Genomic DNA, 25,822 nt, shown 5'->3' with positions numbered 1-25,822 from the left:
CTGCTCTGCATTTCCTAATTTTACCAACTGACTGTACCTCAGTTAAAATTCATTCAAGGAACATCCCTACGGAGACATCACCCTTTTCCATCCAGTTTCCAGCCATGCTCCTTCTTGAAGACACTTAAGAGAAACAGGAACGTTTCAGTTGGAGCGTTAGGAAGCAGAATTTTTTATGTTAAGAATGCAGATTACCGCGTAGCTCCACTCCCTCAGACTCTGTCAGATGAGCTTTTCCTCTTTGCAGTCACACTCTGCAAGCAATGGGGCCATGCCGAGAAATCACTGTAACTATTCCAAAAGCTCAACTGACAGGAATTTAGGTCAGTAGTCTGTTGCCTCTTAATGCCACAAGAATGAGCTGTTTTCTTTAAACTGCTGCGAGTGGAAGGGACACGGGGTGTAACATCACACTGTGCATACCTGCCTGTTGTCGTATCCCTCTCCTCATTAACGTCTGATAAAAATGCTTGTTGGTTTAACTCAATAATGCCTGATACTGAAGAACTCTGTGGACGAGAGCTCCTTCGTCTGAAGCCAAGGGACATCTCCCCCTGTCCTGCACTATCGTTTTGAAAGCAGTGAGAAAGGGAAAAAATACAGCTGAAGTTTTTATGGCTTTTCCAGTGGCGTAGTGCACCCTTCTTTATGAAACTTTCCTTTAAGAGGCATTCACAAGACATAATTCAAATGAACAAAGGCTCTTAACAGAATTTGAGCTGTAGCATATTGTTAGGGGGAAAGAATTATGAAATATTGGTTTTCTGGATTTGTCAACCCATGTTTCAACACGTTTGAAAGCCATGGGACATTGTATTGTGGATGTGCATTTCAGGGAAGGGGGATCAGCTGCACTTTTCCAGGTGCTTCTGTTTAGTCACACGGGGGAAGGAAGGAAGATGTTGATATGTAAATCAGAGAAAGCCATTACAGAGCCCTGAGTTATGGGCCTATATCCTCGCGGCACACCAAGATCTTTCACCCAAACAAGGCAAGAAAAACCCTAAATCATATAAGTGGGCTTGGTTCCGCCCGGGTCCCAGATAGCACTGGGAGAATTTGGCCCAGGAAACTGCAGCTGATCTACATTGGCCCCGGCCCCCAGGAGGATGTTTGTTTGGAAAGAATGTCTGCTATGAAGCTTGACTTGCCAAAAAATCTGTTTTGCCAAACAATTCTGTCAACTTCCCAAGCACAGTGAATGTCGATGTGAACGTCCACCATGAGCCATGTTTTAAATTTTTTTCCTCTTCCTCCTCTTTATTTGACATATGTGAGGCACTTGATCATTGTTTACAAGTTCATAAAGCCAAACTGTCCCCTGCATCCATTCATCCCGTGTAGAGTTGGAAAATGTGAGGCGTGGCTGTGTAATGCAAAGCCCTTGTTCCTCAGATGGCCGGAGTGGGTACTGCTTCTCCAGTCTCCTGAATGGCCGCTGTGCCAACCAAAACTCACAGCTCCTGACCAAGATGCAGTGCTGCTGCGACAGTGGGAGATGCTGGTCGGACGGATCCATCCAGGAGATGTGCCCCATACGTGGAACTGGTCTGTTTCTCCTTTTCTCCTCACTTGCCATCCTTCAGAGATCAATGCCATACATTGCTTTTACCAGCTGGACTGGGAAGCCTCTTGTTTTATGAATTCTCTGCATTTTATTTGAGTATGGGAGTGAAGTTTTCTAATTTAATTTTCCATGCAGAATTTAGTGTTTCCCCCTTGATTGTGTTGATTATAAGAGTCTGTTCACACTGCAACTCTTTGTTCCAGATGAGTACCAGAAGCTGTGCAGCATCATCCATCCAGGCCCCATTGGACCTGGTGGACCTGGTGGCCCCATTGGACCTGGTGGCCCCATTGGACCGGGTGGCCCCATTGGACCGGGTGGCCCCGTTGGCCCTGTTGGCCCAATTGGCCCTGGTGGCCCCATATATCCCAACATCCCTAGACCGACATACCCGCCATGGGTTCAGCCTCCGCCTAGTATGTCCACATCTACATTTTCAGATATGAAACTGTCTGTATGAGACAATGGTTAGAACCTTGCATGGTTCTCCATGTGAAAAAATGTGTGCTGAAGTATATTTGAATTATACTATAATATACCTCAGAATACTTTAAGTATAATTGCATTTTATATAATTATACAACTTCAGGTATGTTGAAGCATACATATATTTCCAAATAGACAGTTAAGTAGTTAAGTAGTTAGAGTTAAGTACTCGTGATTATCGTAGCACCAATTGTAATTGAACCTCCTTGTAGTTGTGTTTCTTCTGCATTGCAGATGCATTAAAATATTGGTTTATTCGTGAGCAAGATAGACCAGGACATGTTTGTTTGGACCTGAATGCAGTGTTTTAACAATGTGTGCTAATCCCAGAATAAGTAATAAGAGTGTTCTTTGTCTTTATGCAGTTATTCAAACCCAGAATATTACCAACATGTGTTTGGCCTTCCGGCACCTTTGTCCGAATGGCCGCTGTATCCCTACTCCTGGAAGTTACCGGTGCGAGTGTAACATGGGCTTCAAGCTACACGTACGGGGGGAGTGTGTGGGTGAGCACTTCCTCTTCAAAACATCCGACACTTAGCAAACCTCGTGGAGCAGATTAAACAGGTGCATTTCCCCAACGACTACCTCTGAGCCGTTATTGTGGGGAAAATGGCAGCTCATGGTATCACAGTTGTCAAAGATGGTATATTGCCCCAAGAATAGATATGTTATCTTTTTGGGTTTGATTTCACCCTGTTGGCTGACATTTTATATGTGCTGTGCTACAGATGAAGACGAGTGTGAGCGGAATCCATGTGTGCACGGCGAGTGTGTCAACACGGCTGGCTCGTATTTCTGTCAGTGTCCCACTGGCTTTCAGAGCACAGCTACCAAGACGGAATGTAGAGGTGAGGGAGGCTGTGCGCTTGCACTGTGGGCATGCTGATCAACCCACAATTGAGCACTGCACTACAGCAATGCACAGGGTTATAAGTAGGACTGAAACGGACTGTCATCTGTCCAATTATTCGAGTCAAAACAGAACAGAGGTGTTTTAGCCAAATGGAGCTTATTGGTTCTGGTTTGACTGCAGTAAGTTGATATATTAGTCTGTTTTAATGGTCTCACTGCCTGTGAGAATTGTGCTTGAATCTTTGCAGTGCATTACAATACAACAGTCTATTGTTCTTCGTGCAAACATCCCAGATCACTTTGCAAGAAAATGATAATATGAAAAATAAAAATAAAATGAAATGTGTCAGAATCACCTCAAATTCCAAACTATGAAGAATATAGGCAACAAGAATGGAGAAGCTTTACGAATGACAGTGTGAATTGCAGAACACAAATGACAGAGCGTGCACAGGCTGGAGAGATGCACCCTGTGATTGTTCTCTTTTTTTCTCACAGATCTGGACGAGTGCATAGCCAATGGGCGCATCTGCAACAATGGCCGCTGCGTCAACACTCCAGGCAGCTTCCACTGCGTCTGCAACGCTGGTTTTGAAATCTCTGCTGATGGAAAGAACTGCCAAGGTCTGTTTCCCCATAAAACTTCACTTACTGTCCACTGCTGTGTTCATAAGCTGTGTTTTCTGCTCTCTGGTGTGCGTTCTTTAACATCACAGCACCGTGAGTTGGATAATCCCAGGCACAATACGATAGTGTGGCAGTTTATTTGACTCTGTGCAGTGGCAATTGACAGTATATGACCACATTAGACTGGATTTATTTAACCAGGTAGGTGAACTGAAAATTCAGTTTTCTTCTCTTCTGCTGTGGGAAATATAAATGCATATTATTGTGGGATTGTGTAAGGGATTGTGTAGCCAATCAGATGTAGTGGGTGATTAGATGGCCAGATGTAGACAGCCAGTTTTTTGGGAATTTTGCCAGCACATTTGGATTATCCCTTGTACTTTTCTGAAAATTTCAATGGGATCTTTAATGGCCTCTCGAGAGAAGATTGCCCCATACTGGCCCACCAAACCTCTTCTAGCAACAACTGATCTAATCCTATCCAAGCGCTAACCAAGCTTACACTTGGGTTGATTCAGCATTTAACCATGTGAATGGTATTGGGTGGTATTGCTGCTGGAAATGTAATCATGTGACAACATGATAACATACGATATTGTGTAAGCATATATAATTGTATATGACAACACCTGACAGTATATTAATGTTAAGTAGCACAAAACCGAGTCAGTGAAGAAAGAGGCACCGCAGATGGAAGCAACTCCCAAATCACTGAAGATGCCATTTAACTGGTGGTGCCTTAAAATGCTGCGTTTGAGGAAACTGCATGGATGTTTGGTTTCAGATCAGGACGAGTGCCGCATCAGAAACATGTGCCTGAATGGGATGTGCATCAACGAGGATGGCAGCTTCAAATGCATCTGCAAGCCAGGCTTCTACTTGGACTCGACCGGGCGCCTCTGCCTGGGTACGTCTCATTTCTGTTCATTTCTGGCCTGGGTTATTGCAGCTTTTACCAATCAGACGAGACCCTGTGAGGCATTCACGCTCTCACTAATGTTTTGTATAGTCTGGTGACAAAAAAGACCTACCCCTTTGTCTGGATCAGAGGAAGTAGATGTTTCCAGCTCTGCACAAACCGTGTTTAATTGGTTGAAAATTACAGCCTGGTGATTTCTTAAATACGAGTAATGGTAAAACAAATAGCTTGAAATATGGTGACCATGTACAAGCCTTTTCGGGAAAGTTCTGTTAATATGAAAAATAAAAAATGACAATTGTTTTGAGCAGTTTTCTCGGGAGTACGCCTAACACGGTATCCCCTAAACACATTCTAACTTGCCAAATTCCTTCCATTGTTTGTGAAATGATTGCTATGGGAATTTATACAACTTTCGACAGGTTGTTTTTAGCAATGGTTATATGCTGTTTGATTAAAGTGGAAGGAGAAACAAATCTAGTCTGTCTTGACAACAACAGACATCGATATGTCCATGAAAGACCACTCGCTAGTGCCTGTTCGGTATTTGTAATGGCAGGCACAAGCTTTCCCATCTGTACCTCTGTATGCCCCGTGGTTTGCTCACTGTGATCTAGAGCTCTGTGGAGCTGTGGTGGCGCTCTGTGATGTTGGCCCTCTCGTTGCAGACATTGATGAGTGCCAAACTCAGGGCATGTGCATGAACGGACACTGTGTCAACACCGAGGGCTCCTTCAGATGCGACTGCATGCCCGGCCTTGCCGTGGGGCTGGATGGCCGCGTTTGCGTCGGTGAGTCACGCTTTTAAGTCTGCATTATCTTTCCTTTTGCCTCCTCCTCAAATTTGTCACATCCATTCCCTCTTTTCCAACAACAATGTGTTAATCATGGTTATCGTGACAATTTTTGCATGTGAATTATTTGTGTATCTGCCTAGATACTGTTGTAAGCTTTGTTGCCACAGTGTTACATAAGTTGAGATATCTGCTCTGAGAGATCTCGCCCTCTACCACCAACTTTTTCTCCTCCCCACCACCAAATCCACCCGCCCTCCCCTATATCCCACCCCTGCCCCCAATACAGACACACATATGCGCAGCACATGTTATGGAGGTTACAAGAGGGGACAGTGCGTGAGGCCCTTCTTCGGTGCGGTCACAAAGTCCGAGTGTTGCTGTGCCAGTGTTGAGTATGCATTTGGAGAACCGTGTCAACCCTGTCCACCGCGGGGCTCAGGTACTAATGTGTCCCAGTTTCCCAGCATCCTCTGCCTTCAGTACACCAGTACAGCACTGAGGAAGTCAACCTCGAAAGTATCTGGCCAATATTGTGATGTAGTACTTTTAATTTCAAGACACAAATCCTTATAGGACACTTTGGTGATTAGTCCAAGCTTAAGGTTTTACTTCAGTTAGCTGTGTCACTGATCAGACAGATGAGTCTCACAGTAAGAGTGCTTAACAGTTTACAGTTTCTAGTTCAGCAGTTTCAGAAAAATGTTCAGCAGCATATGATGTTACTGGAATAGGATTTCTTTTAAAACGGCACCAATTTCTCATTAGTTTCTCATTTTTTTATGCATACTCACTAAATTTATGCAGCATAGGTTGACTGAGTATACATGCTCATTAACAGCAAAATGAGAAATGCACAAAGCACAGACATGGATAATAACACAATATTGCTAGCACCTTCAGCTTTCTGCATTTTGAATTCAGAAGTTGTAGCATTCTGGACTATTAAAAGAACATCCTGGGATTATTTGTTTTTCAGCTGAATTCTTGGCACTTTGTAGTCATGGAGAAGGCACTACAACCGATGGCAGAGGTACATGCTTCCTGGACGAATCCCAGTCTTAAATACAGCTGCTTGAATCCCAGTATTATTCATTCAAATGAGCCAAAAAAAGCAAATGACTTTCAATATATTGTCAGAGTAATAAAAACATCTTGAAATGAGTGTACTGGTATCTTGAAACGCAGCCGAATTTTAAATTTCTTTTGGATTTCTAATATTTGTCATGTTGCTTTCTTCCCTACAGATATAAATGAATGTGCTTTGGATCCAGACATTTGTGAAAATGGTGTTTGTGAGAATATGCTGAGAACATATAAATGCAATTGCAACACAGGATTTGAAGTTGACCTTTCTGGGAAACACTGTTATGGTGAGTCACACCTCTGCTAAATAATTACTTGGATAAGACTTTATAGGCTCATTATTAACATAGGAGGTAATGAGCTGTCATGTGCCTGTCTCTTCCACAGATATTGATGAATGCGCCGTTAACAGACTCTGCGATAACGGACAGTGCAGAAACACTCCTGGCAGCTTCACCTGCCACTGCTCCAAGGGATATGTCTTTCAGCCAGAAACCGATGTGTGCGAAGGTGACTTCATACAATCTCAACTTATTTTAACGAACTTTTACATTGTTATTTAATTAATTTGCTCAACAAGTAGCCTTTTCCACATTCATTTTCTGATTTGATCTGATAATTGTGTTGGTAGTATAAGCCACGTGCGATAATAGTGCATTGCCTCTGCAGATATCAACGAGTGTGAGTCCAATCCCTGTGTAAATGGGGAGTGCAAGAACAGTCCAGGGTCCTTTGTCTGCTTGTGCCCCACAGGCAGTACCCTGGACAGCTCTGGGACTCAATGTGTGGGTAAGTGGGGTGATGGTAGGGGTGACTACCAGTGTGGGCTGGGCTTCCAGATTTTAGCCATCGGCAATGAAGGGGCTGTTGTTTAACTGAAAATGTGATTTTAAAAAATATACATTTAATTTAGCAGAATTGACTCCAGAATAATGACAACAAAAACAGCAGAATGCAGTTAGATTGACTTTGTCATTATCCCAATGAATTGTGGTTTTGTGGGTCAAACTGAATAATAGGTCAAACCAAATACAATTTTGTATTTTCTTTTTTGTTTTTGTTTGCCGCATGAAATCAGACAGACAATGTAGACAGTGTCATGAATAAATCAGCAAGTTTAAAAACAGAATTCAAATTAACCTGTCTAGGTCTTTGGTTGTTCCATCTCTATGGTAAAAGTGGCTTTCCCAGTTCAGTAGTGCGTCAAGAAACGTTTAACAGTGAATGTGATACTTGTAGGAATTCCAATTAAGCAGAGCTGATTATTGCTTTACTGATATATATGTATATCCCAGTCGATGATTCTGCAGACCTTTAGGTACTTTAGGTACTCCAGACATTCATAGAAAAGAGTGTTGGTTTAAGAAGCTAATGAAATGCAACCCCTCTAAAAAGCTATACCCAATGTGATTAAATAGTAAAGAGTATGTCTCTATAGTCTAAAACAGGTCAAAAACGTAGCTATGATGACACTCTTCTCAGTCTTAAAACTATTCCATAAGGATTTTCAAAAGGAGAGACCTGTCTGTCATATATATTTATACATTGAGTTCTGTTAGAAATATCATTAGAAAACCCATTGGATGCTGCAGGCCCAAACCAACGTCCCTTAATCTTTTAATTAAAGGGATGTGGTGAACTGTCTGGAAGGCCTTTGAAAGTTCAATAAATGACAATGTCATTTACTACTGAGGTTGCAGTAATTACACGATGAAGTTTGTTTTATTGAAAAATGAAAGGACTGTATTTCCTCTGGCTTACAGAAACCACCAAGGGAACGTGCTGGCTGAAGTTTATCAATAACCGATGTGAAGTCAACATCAATGGAGCCACACTGAAGTCCCACTGCTGTGCTACAATGGGCGAGGCATGGGGCAGCCCGTGTACCAAGTGTGAGAGAGGTGAGAGTAGAAGAAGTCTCTTTGTAAGGTTTTGTGTTGGCCATGTCTGTTACAAAGACTTGTCCTCACTTGCTCTGACATAGGGCTCATTCCTACTGCTTATTGTATCCGTCCTTGTCTCCTTGGCCCTCCCATGACCTTTAAGGACATTCCATTTTGTTAAATGCTCCTTGGAGGAGCGAGGAGTGAGGAGCTAGAAGGCTCCTGGAGGATGCTTAAGTGAGGACACATGAGTGCAACCTTTGTGGAAATATTTTTTTGGAATGCGTGATGATGTATAAATGATCAGCCTGTGGATCCACCTCTCCACATCTTCAAATGAATGCTTGAAAGAGCAAGGATGCTCCATTTGCCAAATATGTTTCCTCGACTCCTCCATCCTCACATCCTTTCCCTACATCCTCAGTTGGGTGGAGCTAAGGAGTGTTGAAAGGACATGAAGAAAGGATGCAAAGACTGACAATAAGCAATTACAATGAGCCCACAGTCTTTTACTGCTGAAATACTGTATGCATTTCCCATAATTGTTGTGCCCTGAATGGTGAATGTTGAAATGCTAAGATGGAATTTTGCTATTGTAAAACATGGCCTCTGTTTTTAGATACAATCTGCTCTAAAGGATATGCAAGAGTAAGAGGGACAATATGTGAAGGTAAGGCCATCGCTGAATTGGTAAAAACAAATTTACTGGTTTTTAATGCTATTTATGTGTCTGTTATGAAAAGATGTTATTTAATGAGTATTAGGGAATTTATTCTGAAAACAGAATAAATATCTTTTTGATTATGTTGTAGAAGCTGCAGTTTTATGTCATGCAGACTTTCTGAAAATATGCTTTAACTGTCTCATATTAATGCTTTAATATATGAGTTCTGGGTGCAATGTTAATTCTCTTTTCTGGCAATAGATGTGAATGAGTGTGAAGTGTTTCCTGGAGTCTGCATCAACGGAAAGTGTGTAAATACCGTGGGATCTTTTATTTGCCAGTGTCCCACTGGAATGACTGTGGATGCCAGTGGTAGAACATGCATTGGTATGTAGTCCTTATACACAGTTATTCACTCATAATTAGTGAGGTTGCTATTATACTGAATTTCATCAAATTACTGTACCATTATTTGTTCTGACCTCAAATACTATTTTAATAATTTTGCTTTTATAAAGTTACATTTATTGTCCATATACCTATATAGTACAATAGTATATAATTTGTATCTGTTTTGCATCACTATTTGCTCACTCCTGGTAATGCCCTGCTATCATAATCATGTTTCATTTCCCACAGTTCCTTGCTGCATGTTGTGCTTTGCATTCCCATTGTGAAATACATTTGATTAGTTGATTGAGTTTGAAGCGAGAGAGAGGGGTGTGGCTGTGAGATGAGTGACATGTGTGTTATTGTGTGTCGTCCCCCAGACCTGCGCACCGAGCAGTGCTATCTGAGCCACGAGGATGAGCGCTGTGGGGCCCCCATCCCTGGGAGGCACCGCGTGGATGCCTGCTGCTGCTCAGTGGGCGCGGCCTGGGGCCCGGAGTGCGATGAGTGCCCGGAGCACAGCACCCCCGAGTTCAAACAGCTGTGCCCACGAGGCCCCGGCTTCTCCCACAGGGGAGACTTCATCAATGGGAAGCCCTTCCTTAAAGGTACGGAGGAGGACAGGGTTCTGCGACAGTGCTATAGCGGCAATCAGTCTTAAAGGGCACCCTGATTTTCTTCAATGATTCGTTTAGGATTTCATTCTGATTACCATTCAATATGTCATAAATGTTGGGTTACACGTAACTGTACTGTTTCCTCAGGCTTTTTTTCGGATTTGATCAAAAAAATTGGGGTTGAAAGTGATTTATTTAGCCCTTTCAGCATTTGCATTGTTTTCTGACCACATTTTAGCAATGCATGTTGTTCCAAGCTGACATTTCCCTTGGTGCTCTCAATCCTCAGATATAAACGAGTGCAAAATGATCCACAGCCTGTGCTCGAACGGGAGGTGTAGAAACACCATCGGTAGCTTCAGGTGCAAGTGTGACAGTGGCTTTGCCCTGGACTCACATGAAAGGAACTGCACTGGTGAGTATGGCTCCTGTTTAATTCTGTTAGGACAGATTCAGTCTAGTCATAAGGCGTTCTCACTTTAGCCCTTGACTCACAAAATTAAGGACGGGCTATGTCTTGTCATTTTACACAAAAACACGAAGGCGTTGACATGCTAAAACAATATTTTAAAATGTAAAAAAGTTTTATTTAAATTTAAATGTACTTATTTAAGTTTAATATAAAGCATTAAATGCATGCATTTTTATTTATATTTATTGTGGTAGTAATATATACCAAAGATGCTTGATTTGTCTTTGTAAGCTTTAAACCAAATATATTTTATGACTCTGTTGTGCTCAGCAATTCTAGTAGTCTGATTAGGCATTGTGATGCAACTCTCACCCGGCATTTTGTCAACATCTCACAAACAAATAAACTATGGTAACTTGAAGAAAGTGAAACACAGAAACGGCTGTCTACCGTGTCTTTCAAGATAAAGTTTAAAAGATCAGAATGTTGTGTTGGCATGCTGATGTGCTCTATTACTAGGGAAAGTATCTGCTTTTCTAGATATTGATCGATTTAGAAATCACAAAATCACAAACACGCATCACTGTGAACATGAATGCCAATTCATTCATTCTTTCATTCTTTCTGGAGTGTAACCTTATAGTGTGTTTGTTTAGTTTTTGTGTGAACCTTTTTTTTTTTTTTTCAATTTTGGCCACAGTGAGTCTTTTGTTTAGCTGGTCCACTCTTGTACCTAAAAATGCACAATGCTCAGTTGGAGATATTGCTGCTGCTGCTGCTGCTGCTGCTGCTGTTGTTGTGCTAACTGTTGACGCGGTGCTGTTTGGTGCAGATATCGACGAGTGCCGGATCTCTCCGGACCTGTGCGGCCACGGTACCTGCGTCAACACGGTGGGAGACTTTGAGTGCGAGTGCTTCAAGGGCTACGAGAGCGGCTTCATGATGATGAAGAACTGCATGGGTGAGCTGAGGACACGCGTGCGTGGAACGTGCGCCAAGCCCAGCGTTTGACCCAACAGGGCTTTGGGAGTACATCATGGAACACATTACAGATTTAAACGCCTTTATTTAAAATTATACGAGCGGAAACTTGTTTTCTACCAGCAAAAAAAAAAAAAAAAAAAAAACATGCAAAAATTCAAGTGATTGCCTGTTGCACGGTTTCAGTCCCTACCTTGTAATTAGCACAGATAATGTAGGGGTTGCAAATGAGCTGTGTGTGGAATAAATGGCTCTGCTTATAACAGGACTCAGTTTGGAAAGGCTGTTATGCCAATTTCTTTTAAAGGACTGTTCAGCACATTGAGTCAGCTTTATGGGAATCACTGGAGTGGTGCTTAAAACTCGCTGTGTTTCCAGCTGTGTGAGCTGACTGGTGCATTCGCTGGAGCCAGAATTCCCTTCCATTAAGGAAGCACGCCATAATTATTTGTCCCTCCTCAAGGATTTTTATATGCAATTACTTTGTCATTATGTGTTACCATCTGCAGCAGAATTGAGTGTTACTATATTTATTTATTTGCTGCTTTATTTTTTTTTATGGGCTTGGCATAGTCAGTGTTTATAACAAATCTTTGTATCTGTGCTCATGTGTGCCAAAACATGCACAAAAGCATGAATGAAAGTATATTGAAGAGTAGGGTAATAGTAGCAGTGTAGTAGTAGTAGTAGTACACTGTGTTTATGACTCCACCTTCTGGTGCCCCTCCTCTCTGCAGACATTGATGAGTGTGAGAGGAACCCTCTGCTGTGTCGAGGTGGTGAGTGCGTCAACACTGAGGGAAGCTTCCAGTGCCGCTGCCCTGATGGACACCAGATCGCCACGGATGGGTCGGCCTGTCTTGGTGAGCTCTGAAAGGCAATGAGGGGATGGCTGGGGATGACGTGGTATTGGTGTTGGTGATTCATGGATGAGGAGATTCATGGTCCTGCCTTGGATTTCAGTGCCTGGGTGTGTGAGTGTCTGAGTGGGAGTGTGAAGGGTGACTGAGGGGATGTTTATGCGTTTCTGAGTGGTTGGGTTTGTGGGATTTTGAGCGGTTGTGCGTGGGTGCTTGAGTGGATTCTGAGTAGATAATTAACATATTTGTGCAGTTTACTGGAATCAAGCACAAGCAGTGTTTTTAAAGCCTAAGCCTTTTTTCATGCAACCCCTGTCCACACCTTGCTTCTACTGGTTGAATTGATGGAATAGTAGAGGTGTCAGGGCACCTGGTTGGCTTACATATTGGGATGATGTTTTTTTGTGGTTTTCAGCCATCTAAAAACCACAAAAAACATTATCTCGGCAAGTAAGCCGACCAGATAGGCAGATAGCTGAGAAAATTATTGATGTAATAGATGTAAGTTTTGTGAAAGGATTTGAGAATGCTGGTTGCTAGGCTGGTGGATGTCCAGGGTCAGTGAATCTCCTGCTCAGACTGTGGTAGAGAAGACTCGCTGGACTGCAGGGAGGGTGGGAGCCATGCACCAAGCTCCAGGGCAACAGATGGAAACCACACATTTCCAACGTAGGCCTCTGTAATGCAGCTTCCCAGTTCCCACATAAAAAAATAAATACAAGCTGTCGGGAAACAGACCGCAAACGGATTAGATTGCGACAAGGAACCAGGCAGAATATGTCTTTCGCGGCCACTACAAAATGCTTGCACAAGTAGTTTTACTTGTGACAAATGGCTGGCTCATAATTTTTTTAAATGCAGCATTTTGGCTGGGGAGTGTGTGTGTCAGTGCTGTAGTGTCAAGTCATGCCATGTGTGCTAATTACTCATGTTGTTAATATATTTTCATTGCAGGATTGGAATACTGGAAATCCCCACCAATATGAAAAAAAATGTTCCACTTCTGAAGGCCAGTTTCACGTTTTGCGTTGTGCTGTATCTAGGCAGTGGAGCATTAAAGTATTTTATTGTAATTTGTTCTCCTTGCAGATATCAATGAGTGTGAATTAAGTGATAAACTATGCAAGAACGGACGATGCATCAACTTGGTTGGGCGTTACCAGTGCTCCTGTGATACTGGATACAAGTCTACAGGGGACAGGCTTTCCTGCATTGGTAAGAAGGCCACTCCTGAAATGAAATATTGAACAAAAAATTAAATCACATTATTATGACCACATATTTATATTTTTAAACTCTAGTGGCATAATAGTGCACGTATGAATAATGAGATAACTGTGTTTAATGGATTTCAAATCAGAAGCTCAGATTTGCACGCATTTTTTGGAGTGTATTATTGTGAATTTTTGGAATTACCTGCCTGTCACTGACTGTGATGTTTGCTCCAACAACACTTTCCGACAGATATCGATGAGTGCACTATTCAGAATGGGGGCTGTGAGACCTTCTGCACCAACTCTGAGGGAAGCTATGAGTGCAGCTGCCGCAGTGGCTATGCCTTGATGCCGGACCAGCGCAGCTGCACAGGTGAGACCCCTCTGTGGCTCACTCTCACCGGGACCTTACCTGCAAATATAAAGCAGGGGTTGCCATGTGCGCGTCATCCGGAAGTCTCCGGCTCAGCACTGAGAACTGACAGTTCAGCAAACGGTGTGGAGCATTCTCAGTCCTTGTCACTGATGGCACGACATTAGCTCGAGTCCGTCTCTCATCGGATATGTCCTCATTGTTGCTCAGAACCACCTCCTTTCAGAAGCGAAAAACAAATGAAAGAATTCCAGAGCAGAATTATTTTTTACATGGCTGGAAGTATGAGGCAACGGAAGAAGAAAGTGGTAAAAATGAAAACAGATGCAGGGTTGCAATGGGTAGCACTAGGCATACCACCCTGTGAAATTCTTCTTACTCTTGCCTGAAGCTAAACTGAACTGGGCTTGGATTGTACTTGGATAGGAGACTTGGGAAATTAAAGGGATTTTAAAGACCCTGTGTAATAAAAATGACTTTTTAATGGCTATATTACAGAAAGAATCATACAAAACAAATGCTAGTATGTTAGGCCTTTTTATCCTTCAAGCATTGCAGGAAGATTTGGTATTGGCCATTTGGAGACCATTTTTCTTGTAAAAGTAAAATTGAATTTACATTTTAACCAATCAGCAGTGTCACTGTTTAGTAGTCTGCCAAATCAAAAGTGAACTAGATGTGCAGATCCATTCAGAACAAATACTCCATGTCAGACCTCCAGCTCCAACAGTTGGCTGTAGCATTACCTAGGAGTGACAGTGGGCCTGTCCCATTACCCACACTTGCGGTTTTGTCTACTTAAGTGCACGTTCATGCAACACGTGTAAGCACGCAAGACCGATGTCTGAAAAATGGCAACACACAGTACACTTGTCCCGCACGTAATGCACCCTTACCCTAATTTCGCTTTGGAGCGGTATTTGGAGCTAAGTGTTTCCCACAATTCATCATGTTGAGGAGTCCTAAGAGTCTTCCCAAATGGAGAATCGCCAAGATGACGGAGAAGAAAACATTCCCATGTAAGCTACGCATCTTAACACATTACTTTATCGCATATTATTGGACCATATATACAGTCTGTCTATATGTCTAGTGTGAATAAGAATGTGTTTGAATTATTTGTGCAAAGGTTGGCCACCTGTGGGCATTGCTTGCTAACAGCAGCCAGCACAATTTGATGCCCAGTAAAATATGTTTGTTACGTTTGTTGCCGCTGCAACCGGGAACAACATCTTCGAGTCGATAAGGGTTTCCCAATGTACGGTGAAAATCCTCTGCGCACTGCAGTCTTCACGCATACTTGGGCACTGTGGCCAATTACTGGAAATACGTAACACAAGTAGCCACTTGGCTAAGTACAAAAACTGCGTGTGTGAGTAATGGTGTTTCACCGTGCACCAGCAACCTCTGCGGGTTGATCGAGTGCCTGCAAGTCCGCCTGTTGATCTTCACAGGAAGTGTCTTCCTCTGACTCATGTCTCTTCATGCCAAACTCAGTGTGATAAGAAGTGGTGGCTGACATTACATGCTTCAGAGAAGAGAGCAAGCTTGCCTGCACTCTCCCAAATTGATAGCAGATATTGCGGCAATAAGTGTAGATAAATAGTATTGGCCATTCCAACAATTGGGAAGAAAGAGGGGGAGAGCATAAAAAGTTGAGTGGGATAACTATTAACATCAGCCAGCTTGACCTTTTGGGCGAGCTAACACCCTCCCCCCCCCCCCCCCTCAGATAATCCATTCAGATCTTTCATGCTCCAAGCAGTGTCCAGCACATTGCTCATTCTGAGCTGCACGTTGCATTACATCATATTAAATTATGCGTAGTGCTTTTGGTATGCCCCACTACTTAACTTTCCCAAAGACATTGTTTTTTTTAAGACGCCCCTGTCTCCTCAATAATTAGTCCTTGAGTTCAGGCAATTTTTGCTTGAGATTGTAAGATAAGTTCATGCAGGTAAAAGCACAAGTACAGTAAGCTTATGTTGGTAAGAGATGTGTGATAAAATTGAAGAATTGGCTATCACTCAGGAATGATGCTCTCTGCAAAGAAAGTATTTAACACACATGTATGATGTTATATCAGATGTACTCCAGGTTGGCAGGTTTCTAGTTCATTCGATGCTAATGGGTTACAGTGAAAAAGTAATTAGGCAGTGGGGAAGGACCGCTTTGTAATGCATGTACTGTATACATTCATGTGCTTCGGAATAGGAAATGGGATTCAGCCCACAGAGATGGCCTGGGAGCCAGACCTGTGTTAGCATTGACAAGTGCCTCTCATAAAAACCCATTATAAATGGCTGTGTTCACTGAAAATGTGTTTGTTCTTACCCGTTGTTTAACACAGTTGTTAACAAGAAATGTTATGGATCTTGGTTTTGCTATAAACTTACAAAAGGAATTTCTTCAGTGTGAAATGCACAACCCCTTCATTATCGGCATGATGATGAGTGACTAGCTTACGAGCAGAATGCTAGCAGAAGAGCTAAGGGTCTGGGTGGCATGCTAACGCTGAGTTACTCCCCATAAATGAATCAACAGTCACACGTCTGGTTTCCTGATCACTGATTGGTTCATTGAAGCCTGTCAATATTCCAGCTGCCACTGCCATGCATTTATCCTGAATTTGATCCTCCACTCTCTTCCTTGCAGATATCGATGAGTGCGAGGACAATCCAGATATCTGTGATGGGGGTCAGTGCACAAACATCCCTGGTGAATACCAGTGCCTGTGCTTCGATGGATTCATGTCTTCTGAGGATATGAAGACCTGTCTGGGTAAATGGTTTGGAATTTTATGACAGTTGCGTAACAACGAATGTACATAAGCATAACACTTAATTTATTTACTTATGTATTTATATTCTAACTATATATAAATTCTTACATGAAAATGGTGTTTTACATTTAAAATAATGGATGAAATTATGTGACTTGTAGGTATGGTTCAGTTTTGATAAATCAGACAATTAAAAAAATTACCAGCCTGATATAACACGTGTAGATTTAAACCAGATTCAGCTCTACTGTAAAGTGAGAGCTTCCTTTTTTGGTATGAATAAATAGTCCTTGTTATTTTTAGACTAAGAAATGCCCCCCCCCCCCCCCCACCACCTTTTTAAGATGTTGACGAGTGTGAGCTCAATCCAAATATCTGCCTAAGTGGGAACTGTGAAAACACCAAGGGCTCCTTCATCTGCCACTGTGACCTGGGCTACTCCGTCAGGAAGGGGACAACGGGCTGTACAGGTACACACCACCCTCATCTCCCTCCATCCGCTGTGGTACTGCAAAATGCAAGCATTGCTATGCCTCGAGTACGAAACAGGTCTCTGGAGATCACAGAGGTATCTTCTTTCCTAAGTTCTGATCTTGGGCATGGAGTTACCCTGTGTGACTTGCGGTGTTGTTGTCTGGCAGGGCCGTAACACACCTTATTCTTGGGCTGTGTCGCCATAAATCCACAGGCATCATGCAATGAAGGCTAGACTCGGTGAGTCAACATGCTGCCCCAATTAAAGAGCAGCTGCTCAAAGGTATTTCTACTCCTACCTGTGAGCAGACTGCTCACAGCTGTGTCCTTAAAGGCTTCTCCCAGGCCAGTGATCTCATCAGGCTCTCACGTGAGTTTGTTCAGTGAAAAACATGTGCTAAATTATTCAGTCTCTTCCTTTGTTGTCTTTTTTATTAACCTAAGTAAACCGTTACGTCACATTTGGGCCATTTCATTAGAACATAATAGCTGGTCCAGGACTAACAAACAATTAGACCTGAGTGGATCTGAGTTTTTTTGTCATTGCATCACTCACTGCAGTTATTCCACAAAATGTTGGGGGAATGTGTCCTCCGGAAGAAAGGGAATTCCAAGGTGGTGATGTCCAGAGAATATGCAGTGGACCCTCCGTGTTCATTAGCCCTAGCAGCTGACAAGCTCGGGGTTTTGCAGAGAGGATACTTAGGGCAAATGAAAGACTTAGACCAGCTGCCTGAGCAACCCACTGGGTGTGGGTGTGTGTGAATTCCTGCACACTATTGTTTAAGCTGTCATCATGTTTGCTGGCCCTGGTGGTTCTCCCAGATGTCATTACGGCATATATGTTACGCTGCGTATGCTGTGTACTGTAATCGGGTGGAAGGTTATTTTGCGTGACATCATTAGCTTAAGCCGCACTTTTCTAGAATGGCCGCAGTGGTGCCTAAACAAGGGGGACCGTACGCTGAGAAGGCCCTCCCAGCCAAGAGCGCTTTAGGGTTTAAGAACATTTTGCAAGATTCAGTGGTTGAGGAGCACGGCTGGGAAAAGGTCACAGATTATGTTTTTTGGAAGCGTGGCTGGGAAAGACATGCGTTTGATGAGAACAGCCAGCATGACGGCTGCTGGGTTTTATTAACATTCTGCCTGCATTACTCAGCTCTCATGTCATCATTGTTTCCAGTTTGACAAACAAACAAATCTTTCCAAATCATGCGATGGCTTTGGAGAATAACCCAACCCTCCTGCTGTTAGTTCAGTCTCTCTGTGCATATTCTGGTCCTCTGCAGATGTTTACTATTTTCTTTGTTGTTAAGCACAGGATGCATGTGCTTGGTAAAAAGAGTACACTTTGTTCTTGTCCAATGTGCTGGAATTTGGGCACTTTAAAGTTTTATTATTCAGAGTGAAAATAGCATACAGTAGGAGAATGCGTGGAAATGGTTAACTCGCTAATTTACTTTCCAATAATTTATATGTCTTCAGTTCACATTTGCCAGATAGATTTGCCAAACTTTTGAAATAGGTATGTAATGATTATCTTAAGGATTGCTTTTCACTTTGTTTGCAATTCATCTGTCTGAAATGTTGGGCTAGTTTTACAGTGGATTGTTGGCTTTATTGTGAGGTGAAAGGTAGATATCTGCTGAACTAAACCCATCACTCCAAATTTATTTTAGTGACTGAGCCTTTAATTAATTGTTTCTGTATTGGTAATCATTAAGACAAATCATTAGGGAAGTTTTTCTTTTGAAAGGTAAGCCTTTTTGTTTTTGTTCTGAAAAAATGTTGACGGTGATGAGTTTCAGGGCTTGGGTCTTTTTTTTCCCAGGATTAAATAAAGTTCTACTTCTTCCAAATACCTGAGCCAGCTGCACATGATAGCCATTGGGGAATAATTTCCCTTTTTATTTAACATTACCGAGCACATAAAGTTAGGGTGGGAATACAATTCTGAAACAGAGGGGTTTAGAAGTTTAGGAGTGGCCCTATGCAGACCTACATTAAATCATTCTCACAGAGACCTCTTTGTAGTCCACATGGGAAGTCCACTGTGGGCAACAAAAATGTTTCAAATCACAAAAGGGTCTGCCTGAAGTCATGCTGTACCTTCTGCCCTGACAGATAGAAACATTCCCCTATAATATGTGAAGCATTAGCCCTCTTAAAAAATCTCTATCTGCAGTTATCATTACTGGGTCCAATCAGCATGTGACCATGACACAGATTTTGCATGCAAAGAATTCTGCTCACAGTTTATTGGTTGGGTTTCCACATTCTTGGCACGATGCGCTTGTTTTCATGGGTTTTTCTTTCCCCACTTGGCTTCAAAGGTCTGTAGGATGTATCTGGATCAAATGAATATCTCCGAAGCATCCTGTGATCAGACGGTACACAATGTTTTAGCACTCATTTTAAAAAGATGAGGATTTTATACCATGGAATCTAAGATTTTCAGCATGAATCTGTGCTCCCTTTACTCAAGATATTCAGTACATCTACAAAGCAGTACTTTTCCTGATTTTTATATTTTTGTCATTAATAACTAGATGCACAGTGAAACAAGTACATATGCTGAGACCCTTTGGGAGTTTGGTGTGGTTAAATTGTATGACTTCCACCTATTCTTTTCAGAATGCCCAGCTTTTGTGCTGTTGGCTTGGCACATGGCCAGATACTGTTTTTGTCAAACATTCTACGGTTTTGTTCCTGTCATTGTAATTTTTTTGTGCACAGATGGCTTTCTGATTAAAATAAATGTGTTCCTGAAATAAAGCAAATTTGGCTCTGCCCTAGCTGACCTGTTTGGGTTATTATCACAGTACTGACACTTGGCAGGGTAAGGTAGAACAAGCAATGTTTTGCATCGATGCAGTGAATGTTACAGAAATGCTGATGTCAATCGAAGCACTCAGGTGAAGGCTGATGGATATTATTATGGGTTGGTGGGGCATACCCCTTACCTATACCTTGTGAATATCTCCATAAACAGTCAGCAGTGCCTATAATGGAGAGTATTCTCACTCATGTGATGATTTGTCTCTACCTTAATGCTTACTGTTGTTTATCAGTCATCATGAATGTTACAGCTTTCTCACCAGGCTTTCTGAGAAAGTGTTTTCCTTTTCACCCTGCTCCACTCACTTGCTCCAATAAGAGTACTCATATTTTCAATGGGTGGGGTCCCTACGAGAGTGGGGCCACTTTCGCGTAACCTTGTGCAACCAAAACCTGAGGGCTAAAGTGTGAGATGAAGAAAAATTGAACCTTTTTGGGTGAGCTATTCATTGTGAGAAGTTTAGCCAGGAATATTTAGCAGTAAAGCTGTGAAAGATTTTGTTTTCTTCTGACTCTACTTTCATTATAATTTGACGATGTGCCAATACAACAGAGCCTGTGCTACATTAGTTTTGTCATGTGATAACTGTTTTATTTCATTGATATTCCCATTAGATGACATTTTGAGTCAAAGATACAGAACTGAGAAGATAAATTGGCACATGAGTTGTGACTTTAGGCATACATGCAACAACCAATGTACAATTGCCAAATTGTGTTCAGAGATTAGTTCTATTTCATTTCACTGAAATTGAATGTTTTAAAAGCCAGGGTGAAAGGTAATTGGTGCTGACTTTGTGCAATCCTGCTGTTGCACATGGCTGCCTTGTGAGGTGACACATGCACATGGTGAATATAGCCTCTGCTTCTCTTGTATTCCCTTCTATTGCAATTTGTAAAGCATATAATGCAAAAATGGACTTAACTTGAAAATATGCTTGCTGCATACTCGTGGACCTAGATTATCTCTAATAGTTTTCTGGCAACCGTGCCTGATGTACTTTCCAGAGAAATACGATTTCAAAATGGAATTCAAATCTGAGGCATGTTTATGATAATTTTGTAATGCAGAGTATCATGTGACCAGGGTGGTGTGACTAAAGCACCTGCTGGGCAGATGGGTATTTATGGAGAGTATATGTGAGCTCATCTTTGGCCATTACCTCATTTTTGTACTTTCAGTGTTGATGAAGACCTACAAACCTCAAACCCATTTGAATTTCTCTGTCTGTTAACTACTTTTCTGCAGATATTAATGAGTGTGAGATTGGAGCTCATAACTGCGACAGACATGCCACATGTACCAATACCGCTGGCAGCTTCAAGTGTAAATGTAGCCCAGGCTGGATCGGCAATGGAATTAAATGCACAGGTGAGCCCACAGCACAGATGCCTTTTTTCCGGTGAAAGTCTATGAAGAAGTAGAAGTACAGTCAAATTTTGCAAATAACCATATTTTAATTGTGAACCGGTTGAATGTGATTACCTTCCACTGTCTGTTTCAGACCTGGACGAATGCTCCAATGGCACCCACACGTGCAGCAACAATGCGGACTGCAAGAACACCATGGGCTCCTACCAGTGCTTGTGCAAGGAGGGCTTCAGCGGGGACGGATTCTACTGCTCAGGTGACAGCCGCACCTCATTGCCTCATGCTTACAGTCACAGAACGTAGAGAGAGCCGCTAAACTACGGCCATGGCGCATTCAAACCCTGCATTTAGCCTGAGGGCTTAATGAGTAGTAATGTTGGCATTTATGTATGCTTAATGAAAGTCTTATGAAGAAACACTTAATGGAGAGGCTGGAGTGTGTATGTGTACCCCCCTGTGTTCCTGCTAGCATCACAAAGATTCAAATGTCTGCTGCTTTCGTAACTGCTGGGCAAAAGATGACTTTCTCATTGGGCGTTTGTGTGTGCCTTTGCTTGCTTGCAGACAGTGATGAGTGTGCGGACAACGTGAACCTGTGCGAGAGCGGACACTGCTTGAACCTCCCAGGGGGATACCGCTGCGAGTGCGACATGGGCTTCATTCCCACCCCGGACGGCAAGGCTTGCGAAGGTAAGAGTTCTCAGGTCACCCCTGCAGGTGACACATATTAGAACCTAAGTAGCTTGTTCTTGTCATCATGTATTTTTGTAGCCTTAAGACTTTTTTTGTCTACCGTCTACAATCCAATGAGGTGCTGCTATTCAGTGTTGAAATATCATTTTTTTTTTGGAAGTGAGAGAAATATTCAGTTTCTTTTTCAAGTACTTTTCATAGTCTGAATACTGAAGAAGATTAAGAAGAAGAAGAAAAAAATTATTTTAAATAAGATTAATTTGTCATTTTTGCTCAGAACTCTCGGGTCGTTTTGAGATTAATAGCCACCACTGTCCATGTTCCAGACATGCAGGATCAAATTTTTAATTGGGGTGCATTATTACTGCAAGGTGATGGCACGCCTGTAATATTTATTGGTTAAATAGCTTTGTCTTTCTTTTTAAGTTTTTAACTAAATACCTAAATTGTGCAAAAGGGCTGTGATGGGGGTTAGCCCATGGGAACTTCAAAAAAATCTGATTCTTTTATTGGACACAGTCAGTTAAGGGTGTTCCAGGCAGTCATCTTGCAAAAGCTGTCACTGAAGCTTGCAATAGCCTATCATTATTTCCTCATTACAGAAGGATAAAGCTGCCAGGATACAAAATTACATCAAATGTAATATTTAGATGTGCACAATCAGTTGTGACTGTGTTTATTGCTGGGATTTCCTTAGTGGTTTAACAGTTTATTTACTCATGAGTTATGGTTTAGCTTCGGTGACTATTTGGTAATGTAAAAGTTTTCCAGTCCAGTTCCTGATGCGGAAGGAGTTGTGTACTTGCCTCCAGCATTCCCCACTTCTTGCATACCTCTCGTGCTCTGTTGATATCTCAGTATCCATGATTTCCCTGTTAATTCCTAACAGCTGACCTCTAATTTCTGTCTGCAGACATAGATGAATGCACCTTTGCAGATATTTGTGTCAATGGAAGGTGCCGGAACATTCCAGGCCTGTTCAGATGTGAATGCCACATTGGGTATGAACTTGACAGAAGTGGAGGCAACTGCACAGGTAATGGAGCACCAAAAAATCCTAAATATGCAACAGTGATGTAAAGAATCCCAATTCTTTCATGTCCACCTCCACAAAAAAACTCTAGAAAGCCCCAAAATATACTTCATGACTATCTGTCCTGGGTCCTGCTTTTTGTAATGCGATAACAACTTCACTGCCCCATCCCCTCTGAAACAGATGCTTCAGCTTTCCTTACATGACCTTGAATGGAAAGTGTGACAAGAAGGGTGGCTATTTTCACACTCTCTATGGACACTCTGCTACTTTGGAGACTTAGTTGGCACTCAAGTAGATCTCTGTGCCCCCTCTCTCAGCCACATACAAAGAGTTCAGCCATTGTTTTTGTTGCTGTTCAGAATAAAATTTATGTTTTATTTCAGAATGGCACATTTTGTCCCTTTTGATTGAGGGGGTTGTTTTTTTTTTCACTTTCCAGATGTGAACGAGTGTGCTGATCCAACTACTTGCATCAGTGGATTTTGTGTTAACACTCCAGGCAGCTACATCTGCAACTGTCCTCAGGATTTCGAGCTCAACCCAACTCGTGTTGGATGTGTGGGTAAGACACTGCTTCGAAAACTGGGTCAACACAAAAGGCCTTTCATGCTCTACAAAAAGAACCTCAAAATTACATTTCACATTAACTGTGAATATTGTCGTTTTTTTAAACTAACTGATTGACTGTCCTCAATTATGGTACAACAATAGTACTCTCTATGGAGGTCTATTTGAAACCATTGAAATGTAAATTGAGTCATATTTGTCACCAACATTTGGCCTTTTCTAGATACTCGCTCTGGCAACTGCTACTTGGACGTTAAAAGGCGGGGTGATGCATCCCTCAACCTGGACTGTTCTAACGAGATTGGCGTTGGGGTGTCCAAGGCTTCATGCTGCTGCTCTCGAGGGCAAGCCTGGGGGAGCCCTTGTGAGGAATGCCCGCAGCTAAACTCCTGTGAGTCAGATGTCCAGCTCATTTCCTGGACCAGCTTTGCTTTCAAGAATGTCAATTTGACTTCATCTCTTAGAACATCAATCCATTCTTTTCAAAACCTTCTTTTTGGGATTTCTTTTTCTCACAGCTGAGTACAAAAACTTATGTCCGGGAGGAGAGGGGTTCCGACCCAACCCCATCACGGTCATTCTGGAGGGTGAGAGTCTGAACTGTGTTTTACACAGTTCCATTATTATTTTTCGGTTTTTGGCTTCATCTGGTGTTGATGCAAGTATGTTTGCATGATTGAACTACAATGATGTGAGTGAGCTTTGTCTTCCAGCTGAAGGTTTGACCCTGTGTAACGCTGGTGTGCTTTCTGGCAGATATCAATGAATGTCAGGAACTGCCTGGTCTTTGCCAAGGAGGAAACTGCATTAATACATTTGGGAGCTTTCAGTGTGAATGCCCGAGGGGTTTTGCCCTGAATGAAGACACCAGGGTCTGTGAAGGTACAAAGCCTCTTTTTCTTCAGCTTTATTGAGTGTTTATTTGGTGAAAGACAAAAAAACAGTTTCATATTTATTTAGCATTAGGAACAGGGAACCGATTTTCTCTGTGGATGTAGTGTTGACTCATACAGCATTGTGAATAGTTTTTCATATGAGTCAATAAATCATAATTTACTTTAATTCTGTACAGATGACAGTCTGTGCTGATCTTTGGGCCCTTATGATGTGGCCAGTTCCATCTATTGGATTAGAGCAAGCTAGCTAAATACATATCCCTTGAGGTCAGGAAACCGGCATACGCTGTTCTGTCAAGTGGGAGTCCGTGTGGTTAATGGCTTTTTAATTGGGGTTTGTGTTGGAAATGAGTACAAAAGAACTGTCTGGAAACTTCAAACATCCCCATAGTTTAAGGATAGGTTAATGGCCTGTTTTCATGATCACAGTACATACTTGGTTGTTTACAGCCATTAGAGTGGAAAAGGCAGGAATGACTCCTCACAATGCATTCTGTTTTGCTCCAGATGTTAATGAATGCGAGAATCCTGGGATCTGTGGTCCAGGCCAGTGCTACAACACCATAGGAAACTACACCTGTGTCTGTCCCCCTGATTACATGCAGGTCAATGGTGGAAACAACTGCATGGGTAAGATTAGAATACATAGTTACTAGACTCTGAAGCAGTCTGCCTGAGGACACCAGAGTGACCAAGTCTTCTTTGAAATCTCTTTTAAAAATTCACTTCTGTTTATTTTTTATCTCTGCCTATTGTTTGATTAATTTATCAGCCCTGATGTTGTATTCATTATCATAATTGTTTTGTTATATTTTTATTTGCTGTTATTGATGTCTTTTTATTCTGCACAATTTGCCAGAGAAACAAATCATAAAGTTATTATTGTGTGTGTCTGTTTGCTGTAAGATACTTTGGTGTACATTTGCTTGGATTGATATTTACTTCCATATGTCTGTATACTGCAAGAGTTTTGAGAAAATATTTGAAAGAAATAGACTTTGAGTCAAGTCTTTTCACCACAGACATGCGAAAAAGCCTGTGCTATAGGAATTATTATTCTGACAATGGAACATGTGATGGTGAGCTCACCTTCAACGTGACAAAGAAGATGTGTTGCTGCTCCTACAACATTGGCCGAGCCTGGAACAAACCATGTGAACAGTGCCCTGTCCCCAGCACCAGTGAGTACCCCATCAGCACAGTACCCTCCTCTTAGCACAGTGAGTACCAAAGCACTGCCTACTCTTCTTAGGATAGTGAGTACCCAAGCACAGCATACTCTTCTTAGAATAGTGAGTACCCAAGCACAGCATACTCTTCCTAACACAGTGAGTACCCAAGCACGGTGTCCTCCTACTACAATAAGTACCCAAACACAGTGTCTTCTTCCTAACACAGTAAGTACCCAAGCACGGTGTCCTCCTACTACAATAAGT

General features: G+C 42.1%; 1 protein-coding gene across 4 annotated transcripts in view; it reads left to right on the top strand.

Moving 5' to 3' along the window:
- The window catches only part of LOC135255386 (fibrillin-1-like), a 59,954-nt gene that overhangs the window by 17,891 nt on the left and 16,241 nt on the right, over nucleotides 1-25,822 (top strand). For all 4 annotated transcript variants that reach the window (XM_064336487.1, XM_064336486.1, XM_064336484.1 and 1 more), the window contains 33 exons: nucleotides 1,396-1,548; nucleotides 1,771-1,983; nucleotides 2,419-2,559; nucleotides 2,785-2,904; nucleotides 3,407-3,532; nucleotides 4,320-4,442; nucleotides 5,123-5,245; nucleotides 5,538-5,690; nucleotides 6,228-6,281; nucleotides 6,496-6,621; nucleotides 6,722-6,844; nucleotides 7,004-7,123; nucleotides 8,098-8,235; nucleotides 8,837-8,887; nucleotides 9,143-9,268; nucleotides 9,652-9,879; nucleotides 10,178-10,303; nucleotides 11,133-11,261; nucleotides 12,019-12,144; nucleotides 13,231-13,356; nucleotides 13,606-13,728; nucleotides 16,384-16,509; nucleotides 16,855-16,980; nucleotides 21,072-21,194; nucleotides 21,328-21,450; nucleotides 21,759-21,884; nucleotides 22,801-22,923; nucleotides 23,363-23,485; nucleotides 23,714-23,881; nucleotides 24,009-24,077; nucleotides 24,247-24,372; nucleotides 24,894-25,016; nucleotides 25,409-25,567. In XM_064336487.1, coding sequence (XP_064192557.1) covers nucleotides 1,396-1,548; nucleotides 1,771-1,983; nucleotides 2,419-2,559; nucleotides 2,785-2,904; nucleotides 3,407-3,532; nucleotides 4,320-4,442; nucleotides 5,123-5,245; nucleotides 5,538-5,690; nucleotides 6,228-6,281; nucleotides 6,496-6,621; nucleotides 6,722-6,844; nucleotides 7,004-7,123; nucleotides 8,098-8,235; nucleotides 8,837-8,887; nucleotides 9,143-9,268; nucleotides 9,652-9,879; nucleotides 10,178-10,303; nucleotides 11,133-11,261; nucleotides 12,019-12,144; nucleotides 13,231-13,356; nucleotides 13,606-13,728; nucleotides 16,384-16,509; nucleotides 16,855-16,980; nucleotides 21,072-21,194; nucleotides 21,328-21,450; nucleotides 21,759-21,884; nucleotides 22,801-22,923; nucleotides 23,363-23,485; nucleotides 23,714-23,881; nucleotides 24,009-24,077; nucleotides 24,247-24,372; nucleotides 24,894-25,016; nucleotides 25,409-25,567 — 4,263 coding nt within the window. The remainder of the gene's footprint in view (nucleotides 1-1,395; nucleotides 1,549-1,770; nucleotides 1,984-2,418; nucleotides 2,560-2,784; nucleotides 2,905-3,406; nucleotides 3,533-4,319; nucleotides 4,443-5,122; nucleotides 5,246-5,537; nucleotides 5,691-6,227; nucleotides 6,282-6,495; nucleotides 6,622-6,721; nucleotides 6,845-7,003; nucleotides 7,124-8,097; nucleotides 8,236-8,836; nucleotides 8,888-9,142; nucleotides 9,269-9,651; nucleotides 9,880-10,177; nucleotides 10,304-11,132; nucleotides 11,262-12,018; nucleotides 12,145-13,230; nucleotides 13,357-13,605; nucleotides 13,729-16,383; nucleotides 16,510-16,854; nucleotides 16,981-21,071; nucleotides 21,195-21,327; nucleotides 21,451-21,758; nucleotides 21,885-22,800; nucleotides 22,924-23,362; nucleotides 23,486-23,713; nucleotides 23,882-24,008; nucleotides 24,078-24,246; nucleotides 24,373-24,893; nucleotides 25,017-25,408; nucleotides 25,568-25,822) is intronic.

The sequence above is a fragment of the Anguilla rostrata genome, chromosome 5 (assembly GCF_018555375.3).
Source record: "Anguilla rostrata isolate EN2019 chromosome 5, ASM1855537v3, whole genome shotgun sequence".
Taxonomy (NCBI): Eukaryota; Metazoa; Chordata; class Actinopteri; order Anguilliformes; family Anguillidae; genus Anguilla; species Anguilla rostrata.
The sequence above is the reverse complement of the archived record's forward strand: the minus strand, read 5'-3'. Positions and strand labels throughout refer to the sequence as shown.